Here is a 20,534-nt window from a genome sequence, read left to right on the forward strand (position 1 = left end):
TTGGACTTCCTTTGTGGGAAAATAAAAATGACCAGACCAAATATTCACCTGCTCCCATGTCTTGTCTCAAAGTGCTCCCTAGAACTGTTTAGGGAAGGAGAAAAATACACTGGTGGGAAGCAATCTTCGCTCCAGTACTCTCCAGCTTCCAAGGAGAGGAAGCTTTGGTATTCCTGGGTTGGGGATGCTGTGAGACCTCTTAATAGCTTTTGATCCCATCTATACATCTGGCTTCTGTAACATACTGACATAAAAACATCTACTGATTAACTGGATATTATAGGAAAGACATTTAGGAAAGACTATTATTATAGTGCTTCCTTCTGTCAGAGTTTTACTGTCTTTAGGATAATTTTGGTTGATGTTCCGATTATATGGGAAATAGTGAATAATAAATCACTGTTGATCTTTTCCATAGCATTATGCTGTGCCAGTGTGCTCTCACACGTAGCTAAACACTGTGAGTTCCTCTGAAATGAAGTGTTCCATAGCCTGGCTGTGTTCTGCAATGAAATGAACTACATTTTTCAGAAGGAAGATTTGGTGATTAAAACCTTAGTGGAACTGATTTTCTCATTTGGCATTTAAAACTGCTAAGCACTGTATTTTGACATTCAAATCTACTAAACTGTAGTATCCAGTCATAAAACTGTAATTTCAGCTATGATGCCTAAGGAATTCTTAGTTGATCTTTTTTCCCCACAGCTGTAGGCTTTAGGGGAGAATCTTTGTTTTCAGATGTACCGATTCCTGCTAGTCTGAGCAGGGGATTCCTAGATTCTAACTGGGTTGAATTATTTATTCCCATCCCTTTAGCACTTGTTTCTCTCTCCTTGACCTACACTGCTGGATTCATTACACTACAAACAGAAAAACACTGTTCCCAAGCCAAAGAAAGCATTGCCTGTTTGTAGATATAACAGATGAGGGTTGGTGATGAAGACTTAAGGGTTACAGCAACAAAATTAAGACATTTCAATTTATCTTCTTGCATTCCTTCATTTGGCCAAAAATGGATGTGATAGGTGAGCGTTTTATTTTCCATCAGACTTTTAATTGGCTCACTTTTTATGGCCATTGTGCTAACAGTGAGTTTTGAGAGGCATTTAAATAGAGAATCACAGCATTTCATTTTCAAGTTTTGAGAATTACATGTTCTAATATTAGGTAGCACTATCACTTCTGACTTTGGGGAAATAGAGTTTATTTAGACATTCTTTAGACAGTTCATTCAGAAAGCAGTTCAGGTAGGAATCCCAATTGACTGCTGAGAGAGGTTTTTATTGACTATTAAGTGAGTCCTAACACATCCCATCTCCAAAAAAGTGACTATCCTCCATTAGGTCATCCTTGTCTCTTATCTGTAAAACCAAAATGTTGATACTTACTACTGAGGATGGAAACCAGTAATTTTTGATCTATAGAAACTAGAATAGATAAAAGTCTAATAATATACACTCAGGAATTATGTTGATTATCAGCAAGTTACTTCATCATTAAGTTACAAGTTTCTTTGTCCAAAGATTAATAAATAATCTAAAACTCAGGGAGCAGCCATCTTCATATTTTTGATTTTTTTTTTTTCTTTCTTTGGTAAACAGTTGCCTTCTGTGAAAATAAAATTCCTGTATTTCATGCTTTTTGTTTAGTCTAACAATTGGTATTTCAGCCAGTTGTTTTCTCCTTTCCATGTTTCTTTAAAAACAAAAAACCAAACCCTCAAGTGGACTGTTTTCTTTACTCCTTATCTGTGTCTATTTGAACACAATTCTGCTTTTTCTTTCTGGTACTAGTCTTAAAGGTAAGATGTAACAGAAACAGAAATTTGAAAAAAAGGAGAAAGTTTATAAAAACCAAAGGAGATCAGGGATATTACTCAGTTCTTGGAGGAGTATGCAGCATGAGGTCACATACAAAATGTGCCATGGACTTTTCTTGGATTTTTTATCTGCATCCTTTGAATCTGGTTTTATAAACTCAGCATTTAGTTTCTTTATTTACTTATTTAAACCAAAAAAAAACATTCTAGCTTGAAAACTTCTGATTCTTTTCTCCACAAGGATCCCAACACTTTTTTAGGAGTTGATAAAAGTTTATTAATTGAGAAGCTCCAGTCAAGGTTGTTGGATTCTGTGAACTGTACAGAGATGGTACAATGATATAGTCCTTTCTGGTAGAGAAATCACTTATAGCTGTATTTCTTAAGATGTTAGTGTATTTAGCACTGCTGAGACTAATCTGAAATTCCTTACTCTGCCTGGTGATCTAACTCGAAGTATGTCAAAGGCCAGGAATGGAATTTAGTAAGGAAGTAGGATCCTCGTGACTTTTTTGTGCATGGAAACCTGTTCAGTGTGTTTGTGCAAAGACAACATTTCACAAAGGGTGAATGGCATTGCCAGTGTTAGTGGTCTTCAGCTGTCAGTGCCCCTCTGCCTAGCGTGCATTTAGCATTGACTTCATGTCATGTCTTCATTCAGGGCTATGGAGGTGGGTCATGGATTTTGGTGGAATGTCTTTAAAATTTTGTTTTCCTGGGCCAGTTTAATGTAACCTAATCTTCTTCAGCTGGTCTTGAGTAGTCCAAATAAAAAAAGTATGTGTTGATTATCTTCACTGTTAAGAAATTAATTTCATGAGAGGCCACAATTCTTGGTGGAGAAGCAGAACAGGATAGGTTTTTTTAGCATGCATCATCTTTTTAGAAGGAGGGATTTGGGCCATCTCTCCTTGTATTTGGTCATACAACCTCCTTGAGGCATTTGCTTACATACTGAAGTAACATTTGAAAATATTTACATCAATTTAGCTGGCTATAGTGTGATAGATGCATTTCCTGTGTGTTTCAGTGTAAGCATTCTGCTTTTCCTCTTCTTTCTCTCTCCTCATTCCTTTCTTTTGTTTGTTTAGTTTTTCCTCAGCTGGAACTAGAAAAATAGCAAATATCACATGATCAGGCCATGTAATTCTTTGAACCAGAGTTTGGAAACTTCTAACAGAGCTGTAATCAGAGTTCCTTAAACTTCTGTCTCAGTGTTTCCTAACCCATGCTGCGCTCCTCTTGAACTTGGAGCTCCAGCCATGTACCAAGAGGAGGGTTCATCAGCTCATCTTGTTTCCGTAGCATCTTGCATTCAAGGACATTCCGCCTGTCAAAATGACATGATGATCATGAGTCTACTTATAAAGTCAGATGTGTAGATACTTTTTTTTTTTTTTTCCTTCAGTCCCGTGCTGTTACTGGTGTATGGGAATTTACTACTATATAGGTGAAGGCTGCTGTTGTTGTTAATGACCTCTGTTAATGACTTCTCTTCCTCTGACTGAATAGTGGTAACTGAAGGAGAGAGAAAGAGCTGCATCACCAGACCTGTTAAAGATGTCCTCCCGTGCCTTTAAGTGAACTGATAATATTTGCTGTGAGGCTGACAGTCTGTAGTGAAGGGGAGAGTTGATGGGGTACTTACTTTCTCATCCGTCTCTTTAAAGTCCTTGCCAGTTGGGAAGGGAGGGCTGGTTTATGGTTTTGTTCCAGGGTTTTTCCCCCTCAAATGGGATTTGTTGCTTTGCAAGCTTATGAGATACTATGAAAAAGCATATTGAGGACTGGAAGCTGTCTATTTATTAGACTATAAGTGATGTATAAAACAAACACCATTCAAAGATCTGTGACCCTTTGATATTAATTAAAATATAAACAAAGGTACACCCTAGCCACTCTGGTTTGTCTTCATTGGTATATTGTTTGGAGCCATCCTGCAATTTTGAAGCAAATACCATAATTGTTTCTTACTGTATGCTCACTGAAATATAGCCCTAGGCTTATCTGGGGGAAACTAAACCGAAAGCTTTATTCCAGGAGTCTACAAAATGCAACAATATTTAATTGGGGACATAAGAATCCAAACTGAAACTTGGCCTTTTGGCCTACATTGAGCCATGTATGTATGTGATTGATACATCACATGACCCAGGGAATCTTGACTGGAGTCCTATCTAAAATAAAATGCCCTGAATCTCATGTGTTGTAGATATGGGGTCTCAGCATAAACTGCTTTGACTTAGTGATCTGCCCTTTTTTGATCTGCCAAATTACTTGCTAAAATTATTTAATTATTACTTCATAATAACCCCTATGTTTTACATGCCTTTCATTTCATGTTCTCATCATGTCTCCATTCTTCAGGTATCATGACATAAACTTTGTAGAGCTGCTGTATAGGTATAAGACTGAGGGGGTTTTGGATCAAAGAGAAAGAAACCCCAAGGAGCAGAGTCAACCTGGAGAGCACATTGCCAAAGAACTCCCTTTTCCTTCTTTCAGAAATGTATCAGTACATATATTTTGTGTGCAAGAGTAACAGCAAGAGAAATCAGTCCTCAAATAAGATGATCTCAAGCAGATGAAGTTTTTCAATTTTTACAATCCACAATTTAAATTCCATGTGGAAGGCAAAGCAGAAAAATCTGTCTCTTAAAGTATATTTTTGTAATATTCAATTGCATGAGCTTAGTTGTGGACTTTTTTTAAGTACTCCAAACACTGAGTTTGTATTACTAATTTCTTTTTTAAAATTGATTTAGATTCCAGTCCTATGAGGGTGACATGTTGTCCCTGATCAAGACATGATGAAGGAATTAACCGTGGTGACATTTTCATATTTGAGATTAAAATGACACACATCTGCCAAATGCAAGCAGAAGGCAAAATCTCGTTACTTTTTCTAAATCCTCTGACAGCAGTTGGATTTTTAACTTACCCAAATTGTGAAATTTTGTTAAGATCAATGCCCACATAACAGGTAGAGAAGCACAGAAAATCTTAAGAATTCAGGATGTGTGCTAGTCTCGTCGGAGAAAAGTCAGAAAAAAATGCAAGAGTGCATTTTCTTTTTAGTAGAGTAAGCCAATTACTTCCTTTTAACTTCATCATCATGCAGGCACTTGTTTAAAAACTGCAGATGTTTACAGTTACTGACTATGAATTGTTTCCCTCATTTATTCTGGATAAATTTATTATCTTACTGGGTTTTTCCTGCACAAAATCTGAGCAAAATTTAAGCGTCCGCAGTGTCATCTAATTATATCCTTTCTGCTGTCTCCACTAGCTCTTTAACTACCTCAACCCAACTGAAGCTTTCACTGTAACTAGGAGCATGAGAATCAAGAGCTGGAATAATGTGCTTGGGCCTGGAAGATGTAGAGCGGGTTTGCGCCTTTGTGCCGTAACACTCATGATAGCCCTGGCTAGCTTACCGCAACAGCTTTCCATGTGTTTGGGATAGCCTTGGATTCCAGGCACAGTAATGGAGCTAGTGAGATGAAGCTACTTAGTAGTAAAGCACTAAGAAAATAATGGTTGGTTTCGTGTGTGGTTCTTAACCCATCTATTGCAAGCAGCATTCAGGATTATAAAATGAGAATCAAACATAAGCTCTTGTAATTCTGTGCACCATGTTTTGGTAACTTGTCAGGTGACCTTTGCAGAACTTTCAGTAATACTGCTTCTTCCATTTGGAAATAAGAAACACAATCAAAGCAGCAGCAATATATGCAGCAGTGTAATAAGTACATTGTCATCAAATATGAAGGAGATGCTTATTCATACACTTCAGCTCTATACACTTTTTTGTTACCCTACTGTGTACACGCTAACAGCAGTGTGACTTTACAAAGCTGGATTTGTTTGAAAAAGGTATGGTTTTCTATGGGACACTTCATGCAGGATGTTTTGCAGTCTGATTTATGGAAGAGCAATCTCTGCAAGATCTGTGAATCTTGCAGAAAAAACACAAAGCAAATTTATGTATCTAAAATGATGTTAGCTTGGATAGCTTCATGCGGTAGCAGAATGTTAGACAGCAAGGCTGTATCCAGCCTTACTCCAAATGTTTTGCTTTGAGTTACATCTAGTGCAGGCTTATCGTTATGAGTATACTGGCAATGACAGTATGTAGTGTGTAATCTAAAGAAATCGAACAAATAAAATGTGTCCCTAGATGGTTTTAAAATGTAGAGTGCCCATTTCTAGTTTTCTGTAGCCTGCTGGCTCAATATGTGGCTAGAAGAAGGGAGATAAGCAAATGGTGAATGATACGAGATGGCAGCTACAGTTGGCTTATGAGAATTTTTCTGCCTCTGGCACTCTGGATCATGAACTTCATCACATCCAAGAAATGTTAACAGCTCGGCCCCTCGGGCTTTAGCAGCTCTGACTATCTTTGTGGGTTTTGTAATTGACAGCTCCACTGTCAGTATGCAGCTCTGATTGGCATTCTGTACGACTCAAATGCATGAGGGTTTCAGCCTACTGTTCTTTTGCAGAAACACCATGATGGGCATCTGAGTGACATTTTAATTTGATAATGAAAGCACCATTAAATCAGAAAAGAGAAAAATGCCTGTGTTTGTGGCACAAGATATTTTGTGTGACCACTGAGGTCATTTGAGAAAGGCCTGCTGTTGAAATAGTTATACAAGTTTGCCAGCAATGACTCACTACCGTGGTGGCTGCAGATAAATTCCAGTTGCTTTCTACTTGTTTTTGAAGATTTTGGTATTAGGGATTTCTGTATGTTGCTTAAACAATAAAAATCCAGCAACACTTAAGTTTGCTTGATAAAGGTTAGGATTTCTCACATTTCTTCATATCTGAAACGCTGCAATAAGCTGTGATCTGTACACCCTGCTGTCCCTTTTGACTGTGTCAGAAGGGGATACATTTTAGCGCCATTAAAACCTTCTGTTTTGTCAGCCACAGGCCTTTCCTTCCTGTGTCTATTTCTAAAGAGATCCTGACTGGAGTCAGAGCACACATCATTCAGTGCAAGTCTTCAGGATTCAAACTTCCAGATGCTCACATCTTAGATGTTTTCTCATCTCTCTCACTGAGAGATATGTATTACAATATCACCTGCGGAAACCGAACTCATGGATTTGGGTTGTGCTAGATAATGTTATACCTGCATCTATCTCTCCATGTCTATATAATATATTTAGAGAAATCTAAACTTTACTGTAAATAATTGACAGTCTAAATAGCCAAATGTATTGTTCTGCCATCCTATAGATGAGGAATTGTGATAGTAAAACATTACATGTTTTGACCAAAACTATGCAGGAAAGCTGTGGCAGAATTACAGTCAGGTCCATGTTCTTAAGCTTTTTCTGGTGCTTTTCATCTGCAAAGGTCTTAAGAAATCAAAAACTTACAGTGACTTTTTATTTTCTCCAGTTTATTTCCACTTCCAGCTGTTGAAGATTTAGATTTCTATTCATCAGACATAGATTTTATTCTTTAGGAACTATAGATTTAGGAGGTTTTGTTCTGTATGCAGCTAATTCTAAAATTAACTGTCCGTCTATTGATAACCCAGTTGGAACTGGCTAGTGATCTCTTGGGAAGTGACCCCAGGACCAGTACAAGAAGGGTAGATACTACTAGTTCAGCATGGAGTTACTGTTATTGGGATATGTAATTTTGCCAGCCAGGGTTTTGTTTCCACCACTGCTCACAATCCCTCCAGGACCTTGTCTTCAGCTCAGGGGTCCACTCACTTGAAACTCTCTGAATCCATGCTCATTACATTTAGCAGTAGTTTGCTAGTTAAGTGATCTTGGTGATGTACATGTTGGTGATGCCTGGAAAAGCATGGCTGTGATAAGAATGGGCTATTCAAAATTATTTTTGTGCATCTACTCTGTGGATCTGTACTGTCATCTTCATTTGACTCCTACTGTTGACCTGTAGGAAAAAACCTTTTGTTACTTGCCTAATGCTAACAGAATGGTGTAGCAAATACAATATTATCAATCAACTCTTTGCGGTAATTACCACTTCCAACTTCCGCTGAATGTTGAGCGTGTAACTGTAAATGCATTTGGTTTTTTTTAAGGAATATTAATAATTCTCATACTGTGACTGACATTAAGGTATCTAATGTTAATTTGAAAGCACAAGTGAGTTAAACCTTGTAATGTTTTTGTGAAATGGATTAATGTAAAAATTTTGCAGGTGGTGAATAGGGACACAAATAAAATTAAATGTTTTTTCCAGGTCACTCAGCAGATCTATCATAAAAGTAGGTACTGGACTTAAATATCTTTTCTTGAGTTGCTAATTTTATTTCTGTACAAAAACTAAATGAAAAAAACTGCAATATTCTAAATTTGGCCCTGAAATCACTAGGCAAGCTGAATTAAGACACATCTTAACAGAACAGCAGCAATGTCATCTAATCCAAATACTGAAAGCATGCATTCCTTGATGATAGCCTGTCAGAACTGCTCGACAGTTTGTTTCAAATACTTGAAAGGTGTCTTCTAAATAATATTCTAAATAATACTTTTCTATAATTTTAACTTTGATCATACTTTAGAAAAATAGCCAAAGCAAAGTGCTGTTTATGTTTTCTTCCTTTTGAAAGGTTGAAGTCTAAGATGATATCTTGATATTTTTCTTCCATGAGCTTTACCTTCCTAGGTATGAAAATCTTTCAGCAAAACTAGTGGTTTAGTGGTATTTCAGATATCTTTAACCCTATGCTTTGTTTGTTGTTCTCCTGTGATGCTATATTGCAACAAATAAATACCTGTCTGTATTTGCTATTATTGCTCACAGCTGTTTTTCAGAAAACCTGTAAGGAAAAAAATAACTTGGATGATTGTAGAAGCCAGTTCGTAGCCAGGAGGGTCCTGACTCTCTACTTATTTTTTCACAGGCCTCCAGAATTGGCATCAAAGTATGCAAATTTCTCTGAGGGAGTGTGCAAGCCTGGTTATGCATCAGCGCTCATGACTGTCATCTTCCCAAAGTAAGTAATTAACTTTACTGGTTTTTTTTTTCCCCTCTTCCCCTGATGACTTCTCATCCTTCAAGGTGGGTGATCTGCAGAGATTGTCTTGAAAGTGTCATTACTCTGTCACTTGATTGGTTCGAGGGGAGACTGGTGTTGAAATTCTGGGCTCTTTGAGTGGTCAGTGGCAATGGCTTAATTGATTTCAGTCTGACCAGGAGCTTGCTCAAAGAGTAGAGAGTTCTGTGTGTTGAATAATAAAACAGATTATATTGTCAGTGTATGGTACAGATGTGTGGTCAAGCTCACTGCTGGTGCCAGATGATGCAATCCGTAGGAAGCTTTGGACATGAAGTGACATTGAGTTATCTGGAGTAGTAAAGTGTGGGTTTTTTTTTTTTACTTGGGAGAACAGGGTAAAGCATCCCTCAGGTGCCTGGAGGCTTTGCAATAGTTTTTTCCAAAGAGTCTAAGACATGTTATTAACAAACTCTGCATCTTACTGTGTTGAGAAGTTATTGTTAGCTGAAGTGTTACTAGTTTCTTTAGAATTTATTTCCCTCTGAAAGGGTGGAAAGTTGCAGTACTGTTTGATAGCTCTCAGAAATGAGGAATGTAATCATAACAGATCAACCAAAACTTATAAGGATCTCAGTTTGGTTCATCAAATGGAAAATTTGACCGAATGGTTATTTGACCTTTGTACAAGCTTCTAATGCATGTGGAAAAGGTGCTCTAGTGCAGTGATCTCTTTGGCAAAAGAGGTTGTGGACTTTTTAACACAACTGGTACTCTTATAAAAGATGTATTTTTTTTTCTTTTGAGGAGGGAATTTCCATGACTTGTACATATAGAGGTTAAGTTGGGTGACCATGGCCTTCAGGCCAAGCCTGAAACTGGTGGTATCTTCTTTGGTTTTATTGGCAAACATGGTATCTACAAACTTTAAAAATTAAAAATAAATTGCCAATTACATTGCCTTGTAACCAGGAGATATTACAGCCAGGCCTTAAAACCAAAACAAAATACTAAGTGTTGAGGCTATGTTCTCTATCACCAGTGTAAAACAAACAATTATCAGTATTATCTTCTGTGTGAATTTTGGAACTCTAGTTAGAATATAAATAAATACTAGAACCAAAGGTAGACACATGATCATCCTCTTCTGAAGAACTTTGAGTGCTTTTAAATCTGTGTTTGTGTATATATTAAATGTAAATAGTACAGAAGAGGAATATAAGGTAATTTAACTGTGGTAAGATGTCTGAAGCTAAAGGCTTCCTTTCTTTATACAGCTGAAACCTAACTGCCCTTCCCAAGGCATGTCTGTTGTTACATATTGATTCTGCTGAGATAAATTATATACTCTGAAGAAGGAAGACTGTTTGGTACAGTTATTAAGGCCAGAAAAATACCTTTAATGGTCCCTTATCCTGATCTGTTTCATGACATAGGACATGATGTTTTCTTCCAGTAAATTCATCGTGGATCACAGGGTAGTTAGCTTGATTTAAAGATTTCAGTTGGTGGAGAATCTGGTAATAACATGCTACGTTATTCATATGGATAAACTCATTATTGCAAAAATATTAATCTCATTTTAAATTTAAGACTTTGGCTTCAAGAAGGACTTTTTTGCCTGCTAGAATCTGAAGTGTTACTTATTCTCTCCCTCAGTAGCTACTTACAGATTGCTATTCAGTCACCTTCTCCCAATAGCTAACTGCATTGAACTAATACCATGCAAAGAGGTAGTAACTTGTCTCTAGTCTAACTAGGTGGTTGTTGTCTTGTTCATACATTGAAAAATCATATTCATAGTTCTAGAGACAGCATCTCGCTGGGGATTTATATTCAGTTGCTTTTCTAACGTGAACCCTAAATCTTACTAAGGTTGACTTTTTTTTCCAGGATGTCCTTTAATTCTTTATTAATTGAACTCAGTGTCGGACATTTCATTATTTTACCTAGGATTGGTGTAAGGATGGCTGACCAGTAGTTCTGCAAAGAATTCCATGCTACACTTAAGATGCTTTCTCTTCTCAAACTTCTCTCGTACTCAAAGAACCATGCAAAGTTACCATTACTAAGCCAGATATCATAATTTAATATATTTAGAACTCTTAAAGCCAAATTAGCTTGCCTGTTAATTTAAGAATTTGAGCTGCATGATTTCTTTTATTCTAGCTTTTTTTTTCAGTTGCTTGTATCATTAGGAAAACATCATCTCTGCGGCTGACATTTTTCAGGCTTGGTCTTTGCCATAAAATGTGTGGTTTTGTTGGGTTTTTTTATTATTTGGATAAAGTTGGTTTGGCTGTTTTCAAGCATGAATAAAATGAATAAATGTTTTCCCATTCTAAAGGTTCCTGGCTTTTTAGTGCAATTTTAAATGTAAATAGGCAAAATATGATGGAAGTAGTTGCAATAGAATAAATATTTTTTAGAGGATGTAACTCCTCTTGGTAAGTGCTGCTTTAACTGTAAAAGAGTGAATTCAGACTTTACCAAGCTAGATGGATTAAAGAGCAATGCCCTGAGAAATCTCAAAATGTGGTTGCTGGTAAGGAAAGACTAAATGTTTTTTTTATTTGGTTTGGTTTTGTTTTTTATGAGATCCTCAGTTGATCAGTTCTTACTCTAGCAATGCTTGATGCCTTCATCAATAATCCTAGCTGGAAAAAATCCTAGGTTAAGTATGCACATGATAGGCTTATTGGAGAGTACTAAATAAAGGATTGGTTACTTTTAGAGAACAATCTGGATTGCCTGATTTAAATGCCATAGTCCAACAAAATATATGTTAATACATCCAATATGAAATAAGACATCTGGGAGGAACAAATGCAGATTATACCTTCAAGATGGAAAAACTGTTGTGGAAACAGACACAGAGAAAGCTTCACGTAATCTCAACAAAATATCATAGCTGAAATGCTATTTCAGGTTCATATGTACACACATAAGTTGAGAAATTTTATGTGTAGCACTGATTTAAAATTAAACACCCCCCCCCCCCCCAAACCCCACAACTGAAGACTTCTAGAATACTGTGTCCAGTTTTGATGGTGAAAGTCCAAGGGAGGGGAAATAAGAGATTGAAGGAAAAGCCACAAAAATGAACAAGAACTGGCTTAAACAGTAAAGTAAACAAAGCTCCTAGAAATAAGTCATCTTTCTGAAGCAGGAGTTGTATCCAAATGAAGAGAATAGGAAAGAGCATTAACTTTGGCAAGTTAAATATAAACCATAATGAGGTAGGCCAAAAAAATGTTGAGGAACAACTTTATAAAGGCATAAAAAAAAAAAATAAAGCTTTTTGTCTAACTGTCAAAAGCAGAAAGCCTGCCAGAGATCCTGATGGGCTGATAGATGATCATAATATTACATGTGAGCTAAGGGAAGGTAAAGCCATAGCAGAGAAGTTATTTGCATTGCTATTCACTGGAGAACAGTTCCCACGTGGAGCCCTCCTTTCTGGGGGACAGGCTGGGGGAAGCTGACAGAAGGTTGACGTTTTGGAACAAATCAGCACAATGAATTGCTAGGAAAAGTTCTCACTTTGTGAAGAACTCGGTGGTGAAGTTGCCGAGTTACACGCAGTTGTGTATAATCATTGCTTAAATTGGCCACAGAAGGAGGAATGAAAAGCAGTAAACGTGTCAGGCTTCTCAAGAGGGGCCAGCGGAGCGTTTGGGAAACTGGAAACTAATAGTGAGCCTGGTTTCTGTATCAGGCACCTCGGTAGGAACTATAAAAGAAGAATAGAATTAGTGTTCATTCACAGGAATAAAGGCAATGATAGAGAGGAGTCAAGTTGTCTTCTGCAGCAGGAAGTCCTGCCCTGTAAATCTGCTCACGTTGTTTGAATGACTGGATGAGCATTTGATAAGCGGTGATTTAACTAATACAAGATGTCTAGATTTCTTTAAAATAAGACAAACAAACAAAAAAACCAACCAAGAAACCAACCAAACATTTGGTGTTTCAAAGACTTTTGGGAAATTAAACTGGTGTAATCCTGTAGTGGTTAGGTAGTGACTAGGTAAAGATTGGAAACTGTATGGAAAAAAATAAGAAGATTGGACAGTACAGGGACGTTACCCCTGGAGTCCTCTGGAGAATGCGTGCTGGGATTTCTACTGTTCCAAGTGCTCATGAACTATTTGGAACAGATGATTAATAATAAAACGCTGACACATTTTTCCAGGTAGCAAGACCAAAAGTTGACTGTGGGGAATGTCAGAGGAATCTCACAGTGCTAAGTGATGGGGCAGCAAAATAGCAGGCCAAATTCAGTTCTGATAGATGTAGTGTTTGTTGAGAAGATTGATCTGACAGCATATACCTAATGATGGACTTAGTTATGTCTTGCAAATCATGAAAGAGATCTTGGAATAACTGTGGATGGTTCTGTGACTTACTGACCAGCAATGGTTAAAAGACCGTAGTCATATTAGGAGATAAATGCAGAAGAGCCAAGAATATGTTATGACACTGTATAAATACCCCTTGTGCCTCTATCTTCAATAACACATCTAATTCTCTTCAACTAATTTTGAAACAGATCTAGAAGAATTAGGTATATATAGTGGTAATAAAGACTAAACAAAAACATGGAGCTATTTCCATGCTCAGAAAGATTGAATAGACTTAGACTTTCGAGTTTGAGGTAGAGCAAGCAGAGGCTATTCAGAAGTATGTGTAACATAGTGAACGGTATGGAGAAGATGTTTAGGTGATTGCTTCTTTGAGTAAAAGATTTTGGGGTATTAAATGTAAATATTGTGCACCAGGTTTAAAATAAACAAAGGGAAGCGCTATTTCATGCTATTTCCAGTTACGTTTTTCTGAGAATGAGGTCCCTCGTGGGCAAAAGATTAAAAAAATAAAAAGATTTGACAGTCAGGTTCTATTGACTGCAAGGATTCAGAAACAGGCACGGAAATCCTGAAGTTAGAGGAGGCTGGAAACTAAATGGATGTTGAGGGCAGGGTGTAGTTTTATATATTCCCTGTTTCTTAGGCTTTTTACTGAAATACTGGTCAATGGACACAGACATCAAGTATTGGGCAAAATGGATGTTTGGTCTAATCCATTGTGCCTATGCCTGTGTTTTTGTTTTGTTTGGTTCTGGGTTTTTTAATTATTATGCCTTAAAGGCAGACTGGCACAGCTTCAGAAGAACATGCTGTAATCCGAATCATGGCAGTGGCTTCCCACAAAGAGAAATGGATGCATGATCTCAGTACTGCATCTCAGTGTAGGAGCTGGCTCACTGGGCTGCATCTGCTGCTCACTGTAAATGAAGGAGTTATCTAATTTTTCACCTTCCAGGACAATACGACTCCGCCTCTTGCAAATGTCCCAACAGTAGATAATGACTCAAAGTGCCTGAAGTAGGGTTACTGGTTTCGGAATGATACAAAGAAAATGACAAGCATCTTTGGTAAAATGGCATCAGTAGGTCAGTGAATTAAACTACTATGTTCAGTGAATTAGACTATTTTTAGTAGGTCTGAGGTCACCTACAAGTCTGGAGCTAATGCTTTGACCTTTTCGTAGAAGGCACTAACTTGTGTTTGCAGTGGTAACGCTGCAGTCTCCTGCATGTCTGGCCTTACTGTGGAAACGATGCTGCCTGTGTACAGTTCTTTCTATGCCCTATTCTTTATCAAATGAGAAAGGAGACCTCTGCCCATGGTTTGCGGCTGACATGCCAGCCCGGGATAGTTCAGCTACTGACAATTTTCCAACCACAAGCTCTTGTAAGTTGGCAGCTAATACTAGAAATTAGAGGAGGCGGTAAATAGAGAGGGAATGTCTGCAGCCTGCAGACTTGTGAATCTGTGTTTGGTAAGAGAACATGGAGAAAAAAGTATTTAAAGAAAGATAAAGAGTATCTGAAAGGATTTCAGAATAAGGGGGAAAGGGGAAATTCAATATACAACAAATCTATAGGTATTGTGACCAAAATAGTGAGTTTAACATTTGTGATTCAGATACATAAGACTATTTTTAGCACCAAGGATATGATCGTAAACATCTCTTCCTAGTCAATTGGTGCTAAGAAATAGTCTTACATGAATCACAAACAACTTTAAGTCAGTTAAGAAACAAAATCACTTTTGTTTGTTTGATTATTCTGGTGCAAGCATTCTCTCGATTAACAACTGGCATTTTCTTCAGTCTTTTCTTTGTTTGTTTCCTTATTTTTCAATACTACAGCCTGCTCTTCACTCCGAGGAAAAACAGCTCTCCTGTAAACTCTTCTAGGTTTCTGTTTTCTTGCTGAATTGTTTCTTTCTACATTAAGTTCAAAATTTTTTAAGCTTTCATATCAGTGGAGAATGTATGATGCAGATTTATGCCAGCTGTAGAAATTTCAGTGGCTGTCTCTGAAGTAATTCTGTGGGTTTTTGGGTTTTTTTTTTCTGATGTTTAGTTCCCCCTTGATACTGTAGGTCATAGAGTCCTGTGTGTTTCTCCACTTCCACAGGCCAGTTGTGTATAGCTGGGACAGCTCCAGAAGGCCTTTCTCTAAAGTGTACAGGGTAGACTCCTGTCTCCTTGCTAACACAGCTTGGCAAAAATTTCTTTGCCATTGCTGTCTTGCAGGTATAGTTTATGCAGGTTTATACTTCAGGGAAAAAAAACATTCTTACATGCATTCTTATATGCGAATGGGCAATAGGAGCTTCAGGCGGAACTGGAGCTTTAGCAAGGGCTTTAGTAGGGGTCAGGATAATTTAAAAATGTAGTCCCCTCATCCGAAATACTTCGTTTCCATATCCCCTTCCAGGAAGCTGTGCCTATTATAATAAGCACACAAGAGCATCTTTCCATTCCATGCTTTCCTGCTTTGTTACTTAGATATTCAGAAAAAAATATTTTAAAAAGAGAATTTTTAACCCTCTGCTTAGAACTGACTTTATTCATGTTGGGCTGTCTCAGTGCCTCGTGAATTAGTGCCATACCCAGCATGGACTTGTGCTGAAGTGACAGGGCATGAGCTCAGTGCTTAGAGACTGTCAGCACAGGTGATGGCTGTTTCCTTGTGATTAACTATTTAAGGAGAGCAGAGGAAGCCAAAGGATGGCAGCTTCACGTGGTTTGCGAGAGCTTACTGCAGAAATAGGCTTGGTTAATTAGTTTGCCACTGAGGATTGCTATGGGAATTCAAAACTATTCCCTGACTGTAGCGTGATCCATCTACTGCATATTTTGCGGTCTCTTCAGGTGCAGTGGGTAGTATCTCTTATTTTTTAAGATATATAAAATTGTATATATATGCTAAATTAGTTATTGACAGTAGGGTTGGTTTTGTCTTCTAAACATATATATAATGTACATCTCATTTTGAAATACACTGAAGTGGTTCATTTTGTTAATTTGAACTGTGAAAGCATCTTGTGCACAATGAAAGTGGGATTTCTGGAGGCTCCCACTGAAGTCAGGGTCCCTGTGTCCCAGACACTGCTGTGAGAAAGACTTTTTGCTTTCCTTCAAACCAAGATTACTCCCGTTCTAGGAACAGGGAGTACTCAAACCCCAATCCCTTATTTAAGTCTCTTGTTCTGTGCTAGTGCATTCAGGAGTAGTGTACGATGATGGTGGAGATTGTTTCAGAGCTCAAAGTTACATTTGGTGTCCCAGTAACTGCTGTAATCACTGCTCTGTAAGGAAATTGGTATGTGCCCGTGCCCAAAAGTGTGTTTGGGGGTGTCAGAGAACTGACCTGGAGTCTTTATCACAAACTCCCCTCAGATCCTGTGTCTTGCTTATTCTGCCTGTCCCCACAGCAAAGACGAAGGAAATACTTCCTGTTGCATTATTGAGGTTTGAATTTGCAGGGCCAAGTTTATGCAGGTGTATTTTCTCCTGGGCAGTGCTGAACATCATTAGGTTCCCTCAGTTCCTTGGTTAACTCTGGCTAAAGGAGTTCAGGAGGGGAAAGGAGAGATGAAAGAGGAATTGATGGTGCCCTGGTCGGTTAAGACATCGGTGTTTCCCATTTCTCCAAGCTCCAAGCTGTTCGGTGCCTGGCTCGTGCCAGGGATGTCAGAGCGTGCTGCTGCTCATGTTTGCCTCCTGTCACCTCCTTACTCAGTGTTTTGTAAAACCCAGGCTAAATAAACATCTGAGCCAAAACATGCATGCTCCTAAAATTACTTCTGGTGTCTGGGCAGCACCTGCCCACCCAGAGCTCCCTGGCTTTTCCAGTAATACATCTTCCTATGTGGTTAGCTGCTGACCCACTGTCACTGCTGGCAAAGGGAACGTTTTGCACTGCTCTACCTTTCTTTCCTTGTGATTTTTCTGTAGTGCCTTTTTTCTTCCTTATATATTGGCTCTGGAGTGAAGATTTTCTCACTTTTTCACCTCTGCAATTAGCGTGTTGGGTATTACAATTTGAAGGCACAAAGAGGATGATTTTTTAAAATACATATTAACACAGATTTTGAGTGGCAGAATTGGGTCAGAATATACAACAGGTATAATTCCTATGTTTTATTGTCATGTGCTCATTTGAGAGACTTAAATCTCTCACACTTCTGCCTAAAGGTGAAAAGTATGTTATTTCACAAAATATTTTGTCACAGCTGGCTGTACTTCAGTGAACATACAGCACAGTCTGTTAGGAGACATTTGCTTTTAATGTTCAGACTAAGATTGTTGTCTGAGCTGTTGTTGCTATTTATAACTGGGGCAATTGGATTGCTCTTCACAACAACCTAACTGCTTCAGTCCCTTCCACCTGCCTTGTCTGCAGGAGGAAGCTGGGATTAAGAGGCAACATTTGATAGCTCATGTTCAGAGTGTTGCAAACCTCCGGTACCAAAGTGGTAGTAACCAAAGGTCCCTTTAAAGCGTGTTCAAATAACTAATTTCTCTGTGATAGATTCCCTGCATTCATTTTTTTTGTAGTGAGCAATGATCGGGAACGTTAATTCCAGAGATGAGCAGATGAAACTGTACACAGAACTTAACTGCTAGCTCTTAATTCATAGCACCGATTAACCAGCTTGGAGCTCATACTTCAAAACAAACTTCAATGGCAACAGCTCATTTCTTCACTTCTGGCAGCCTCTGAAGATGTGCATGCTGCTGTGTCAGGTTGCAATAGATGTGTCATAAGGTAAGAGTAGATTAAAAAAAAAAAAAAAAAGGCTTGGGTTCTTGTGTCTGCACCCCCTTTTCTCTGTGGCACTGTTTGCTTAAGGAGTTCGTGCTGCCCCTTGTGCTGCTCCATTATCTGAGCTAGCATAACTGCCTGTGGACAGTGCAATAAACTGGGTAAGTAAAATAATCCTTATGTCTGAACATGAGTTTTCCCTCCCCCATCCCCTACTTGATTTGTGCAAGATTATTTTTAATCCAGATGAGTTCACTGATCCAGTTTATGGAATTACCAAATCGTTATACAAACCCCACCAAGGGTGCAGCTTGGGAATGAAGAGCTAAGGTAATGGGACTGCAAAAACTCTGTAAGCTGGCCTGGGCACCAGGACAGAGGTATGAGGAGCTGTTGCTCAGGAGGTAGGGATCTGGTTTCACCTTAAGTTCATGCAGGTTGTTCTCTCTATCCCATGTTGAATTTTTAACCTTTAAAAAAATGTGTGAAGTAGTACATGCAATTCCTGTGTGCTGATCATGACAGTAGATTCTACATCAGAGCCATTTCTGGAGCTGAAATCTCTCATGCTTAACCTCTCTCAAGAGTTTAAAAAAAAAAAAAAAAAGTATGTGAATCCATGTGATGTGCAGGCTTTGCGCCTGAAAAGTTTGTCTTCAGATTCCTTTTCGTGACTTCTGAATTAAGTGAGACTGTTAGATGAAAGCTGGAATATGGACATATGGACCTTACTGAGCGTGTGCCTTTCTGGCTTCAAAAAAGGTGCAGAGCATATGCACTCTTGCTTCAGTATGAGTGCACTGCATCTTATGCCGTAGTGGGAACAGGATGGGGGTTTTTGTCTTGTTTTGCATTTTTTTTTTGTTTTCTAGAATACTACAGTTATTTCTAAATTGTGAACTTTAACCAAAAAAAAAAAAGGGACAGCTTTGCAAATGTACAAGTAACTAACTGTATTTGCGTGAGCATGATGATTGTAATAGAAACAATAAACTTAATCTGTGCCAACAAATAAGCATATTTTATTGTGCATGTGTGTTTAGGCTCTGTTGCTGTGGCCCATCTGGTCTAAAGCTACACCAATAAGAATGTTTAACTTTGAGGAGAAATCTTGCAGCAAAGATTGCTTGAGGATCTAAATGCATTTGAGTGAATGAAAATAGCAGTGAGTATGAAAGTTAAACAGTGTATGTAATATCACTGTGGTTTTGATATATATGTCTTACCTTCTTTTCTTTTTCTCAGATCCCCCTATGAAAGTGTGTTTGGGTATCTCTCTTTTTATTAAAACTCTGACTTTGACTCTCTGAAGGTTCATCTTTATTGGTCCAGCCCATCGTTGCCCCAGAGCCCCAAGAAATTCCCTGGCATCTCTGAGGCTCTGTCTGTCACCAGTGATTTCCTCTTGCCATAGAAAAGCATGCAGCTTCCCTCAGAGTTTTCTGAATTGTGTTCAAGAGTGGATAATTGTTGCTTCTGAGCTCCCTACTGGTGGTTTTCATGAAGTTTCCTATCGTTGGGTAGATTTCAAGTCAATTTATTTTCCTCTTCTACCTTTCCCTCCTCCTCTCTTACTGTCACACTTTGTTCTATTATTGAAACATTTCAGGAGTGTCAGTGCATGCAAATACTGTCACTGAGCCAGTGCACATTGGCTAAGAATACGGATGAAAAGCAAGTCTCATAATTTATGCAAGATTATTAGGCCAAATTAGAAACAGTCTGGGGAACCCTCCAACTCTACGTTAGGCAAATGAAGGTAAAAACTGGAAAGATTAAAAATTCTCTTTGTGGCAATGTGAAAAGTCACTTGAGAATGTTGTTCGGATAATATTGTAGAAGCTCTCACTCCACTGCAGTGTGAACAGTGTAAGCTCCTTTGGCAATTATTTTCTTTGGTACCTTTTAATATAATTTTGAGCTAACTATGCAGCAAAATAAAATCCATAAATTAATTGCTAAATACTATAGAAGCAATGCTGTAACTGTTGTAATAGAGTCAGGGATCACAGTAGCTTGGTGAAGTTCCTGTAGTTTCCCGAGGACTCTTGCTCGCTGGTTCAGCCCAACCCAAATCACTTGTAATGCTGGAAACCAAGGCAAGAGCATTACCACATACTGCAGTGAAGCTGACTGCAATGGGATGGCATATTTCACTAGTATTACTCACTATGTTTTTTAAATCTGCTTCTGTTTTGCTAAATTCTGAAGGTTTATGCATTCAGAAAAAAGTTTTTTCCTTTTTGTGTAGTCTGCCATACCTTTAAGAATGATCATGTCATCTTCTCTCCTGAAGCACTTTGAGTCATTGATTTACTTGCACAGGAACTTTGTGAGTGCAAGTCAAGGCTGTAGCTTACTCCAGTGTCCAGCTTGTAAACCAGAAATACCGTGTCTAGCTCTCTTAAGTGTTTCATTGTGAGTTTCCTGAAAATCATTGCGTCTGCCATGCTAATTTGTTATTCTTCCAAGCTTAAACAACTGATGTAAGCTTCAGAATTGTGTACATTTCAAATAACTTCTTGTACTGTTCTTGGAAAAAAAGAAAAAAAAAAGATTTCAGAGTTTTATATGGTTTTCTCTTTCTAAATTGATACGTGTCA

The 20,534-nt window shown here is 38.2% G+C and overlaps 1 protein-coding gene across 6 annotated transcripts in view; it reads left to right on the forward strand.

Annotated features, from left to right (window-relative positions):
* ST3GAL3 (ST3 beta-galactoside alpha-2,3-sialyltransferase 3) overlaps positions 1–20,534 on the forward strand; it is a 192,103-nt gene that overhangs the window by 66,875 nt on the left and 104,694 nt on the right. For all 6 annotated transcript variants that reach the window (XM_052800781.1, XM_052800782.1, XM_052800783.1 and 3 more), the window contains one exon: positions 8,721–8,813. In XM_052800781.1, coding sequence (XP_052656741.1) covers positions 8,721–8,813 — 93 coding nt within the window. The remainder of the gene's footprint in view (positions 1–8,720; positions 8,814–20,534) is intronic.

The sequence above is a fragment of the Harpia harpyja genome, chromosome 11 (genome assembly GCF_026419915.1).
Source record: "Harpia harpyja isolate bHarHar1 chromosome 11, bHarHar1 primary haplotype, whole genome shotgun sequence".
Taxonomy (NCBI): Eukaryota; Metazoa; Chordata; class Aves; order Accipitriformes; family Accipitridae; genus Harpia; species Harpia harpyja.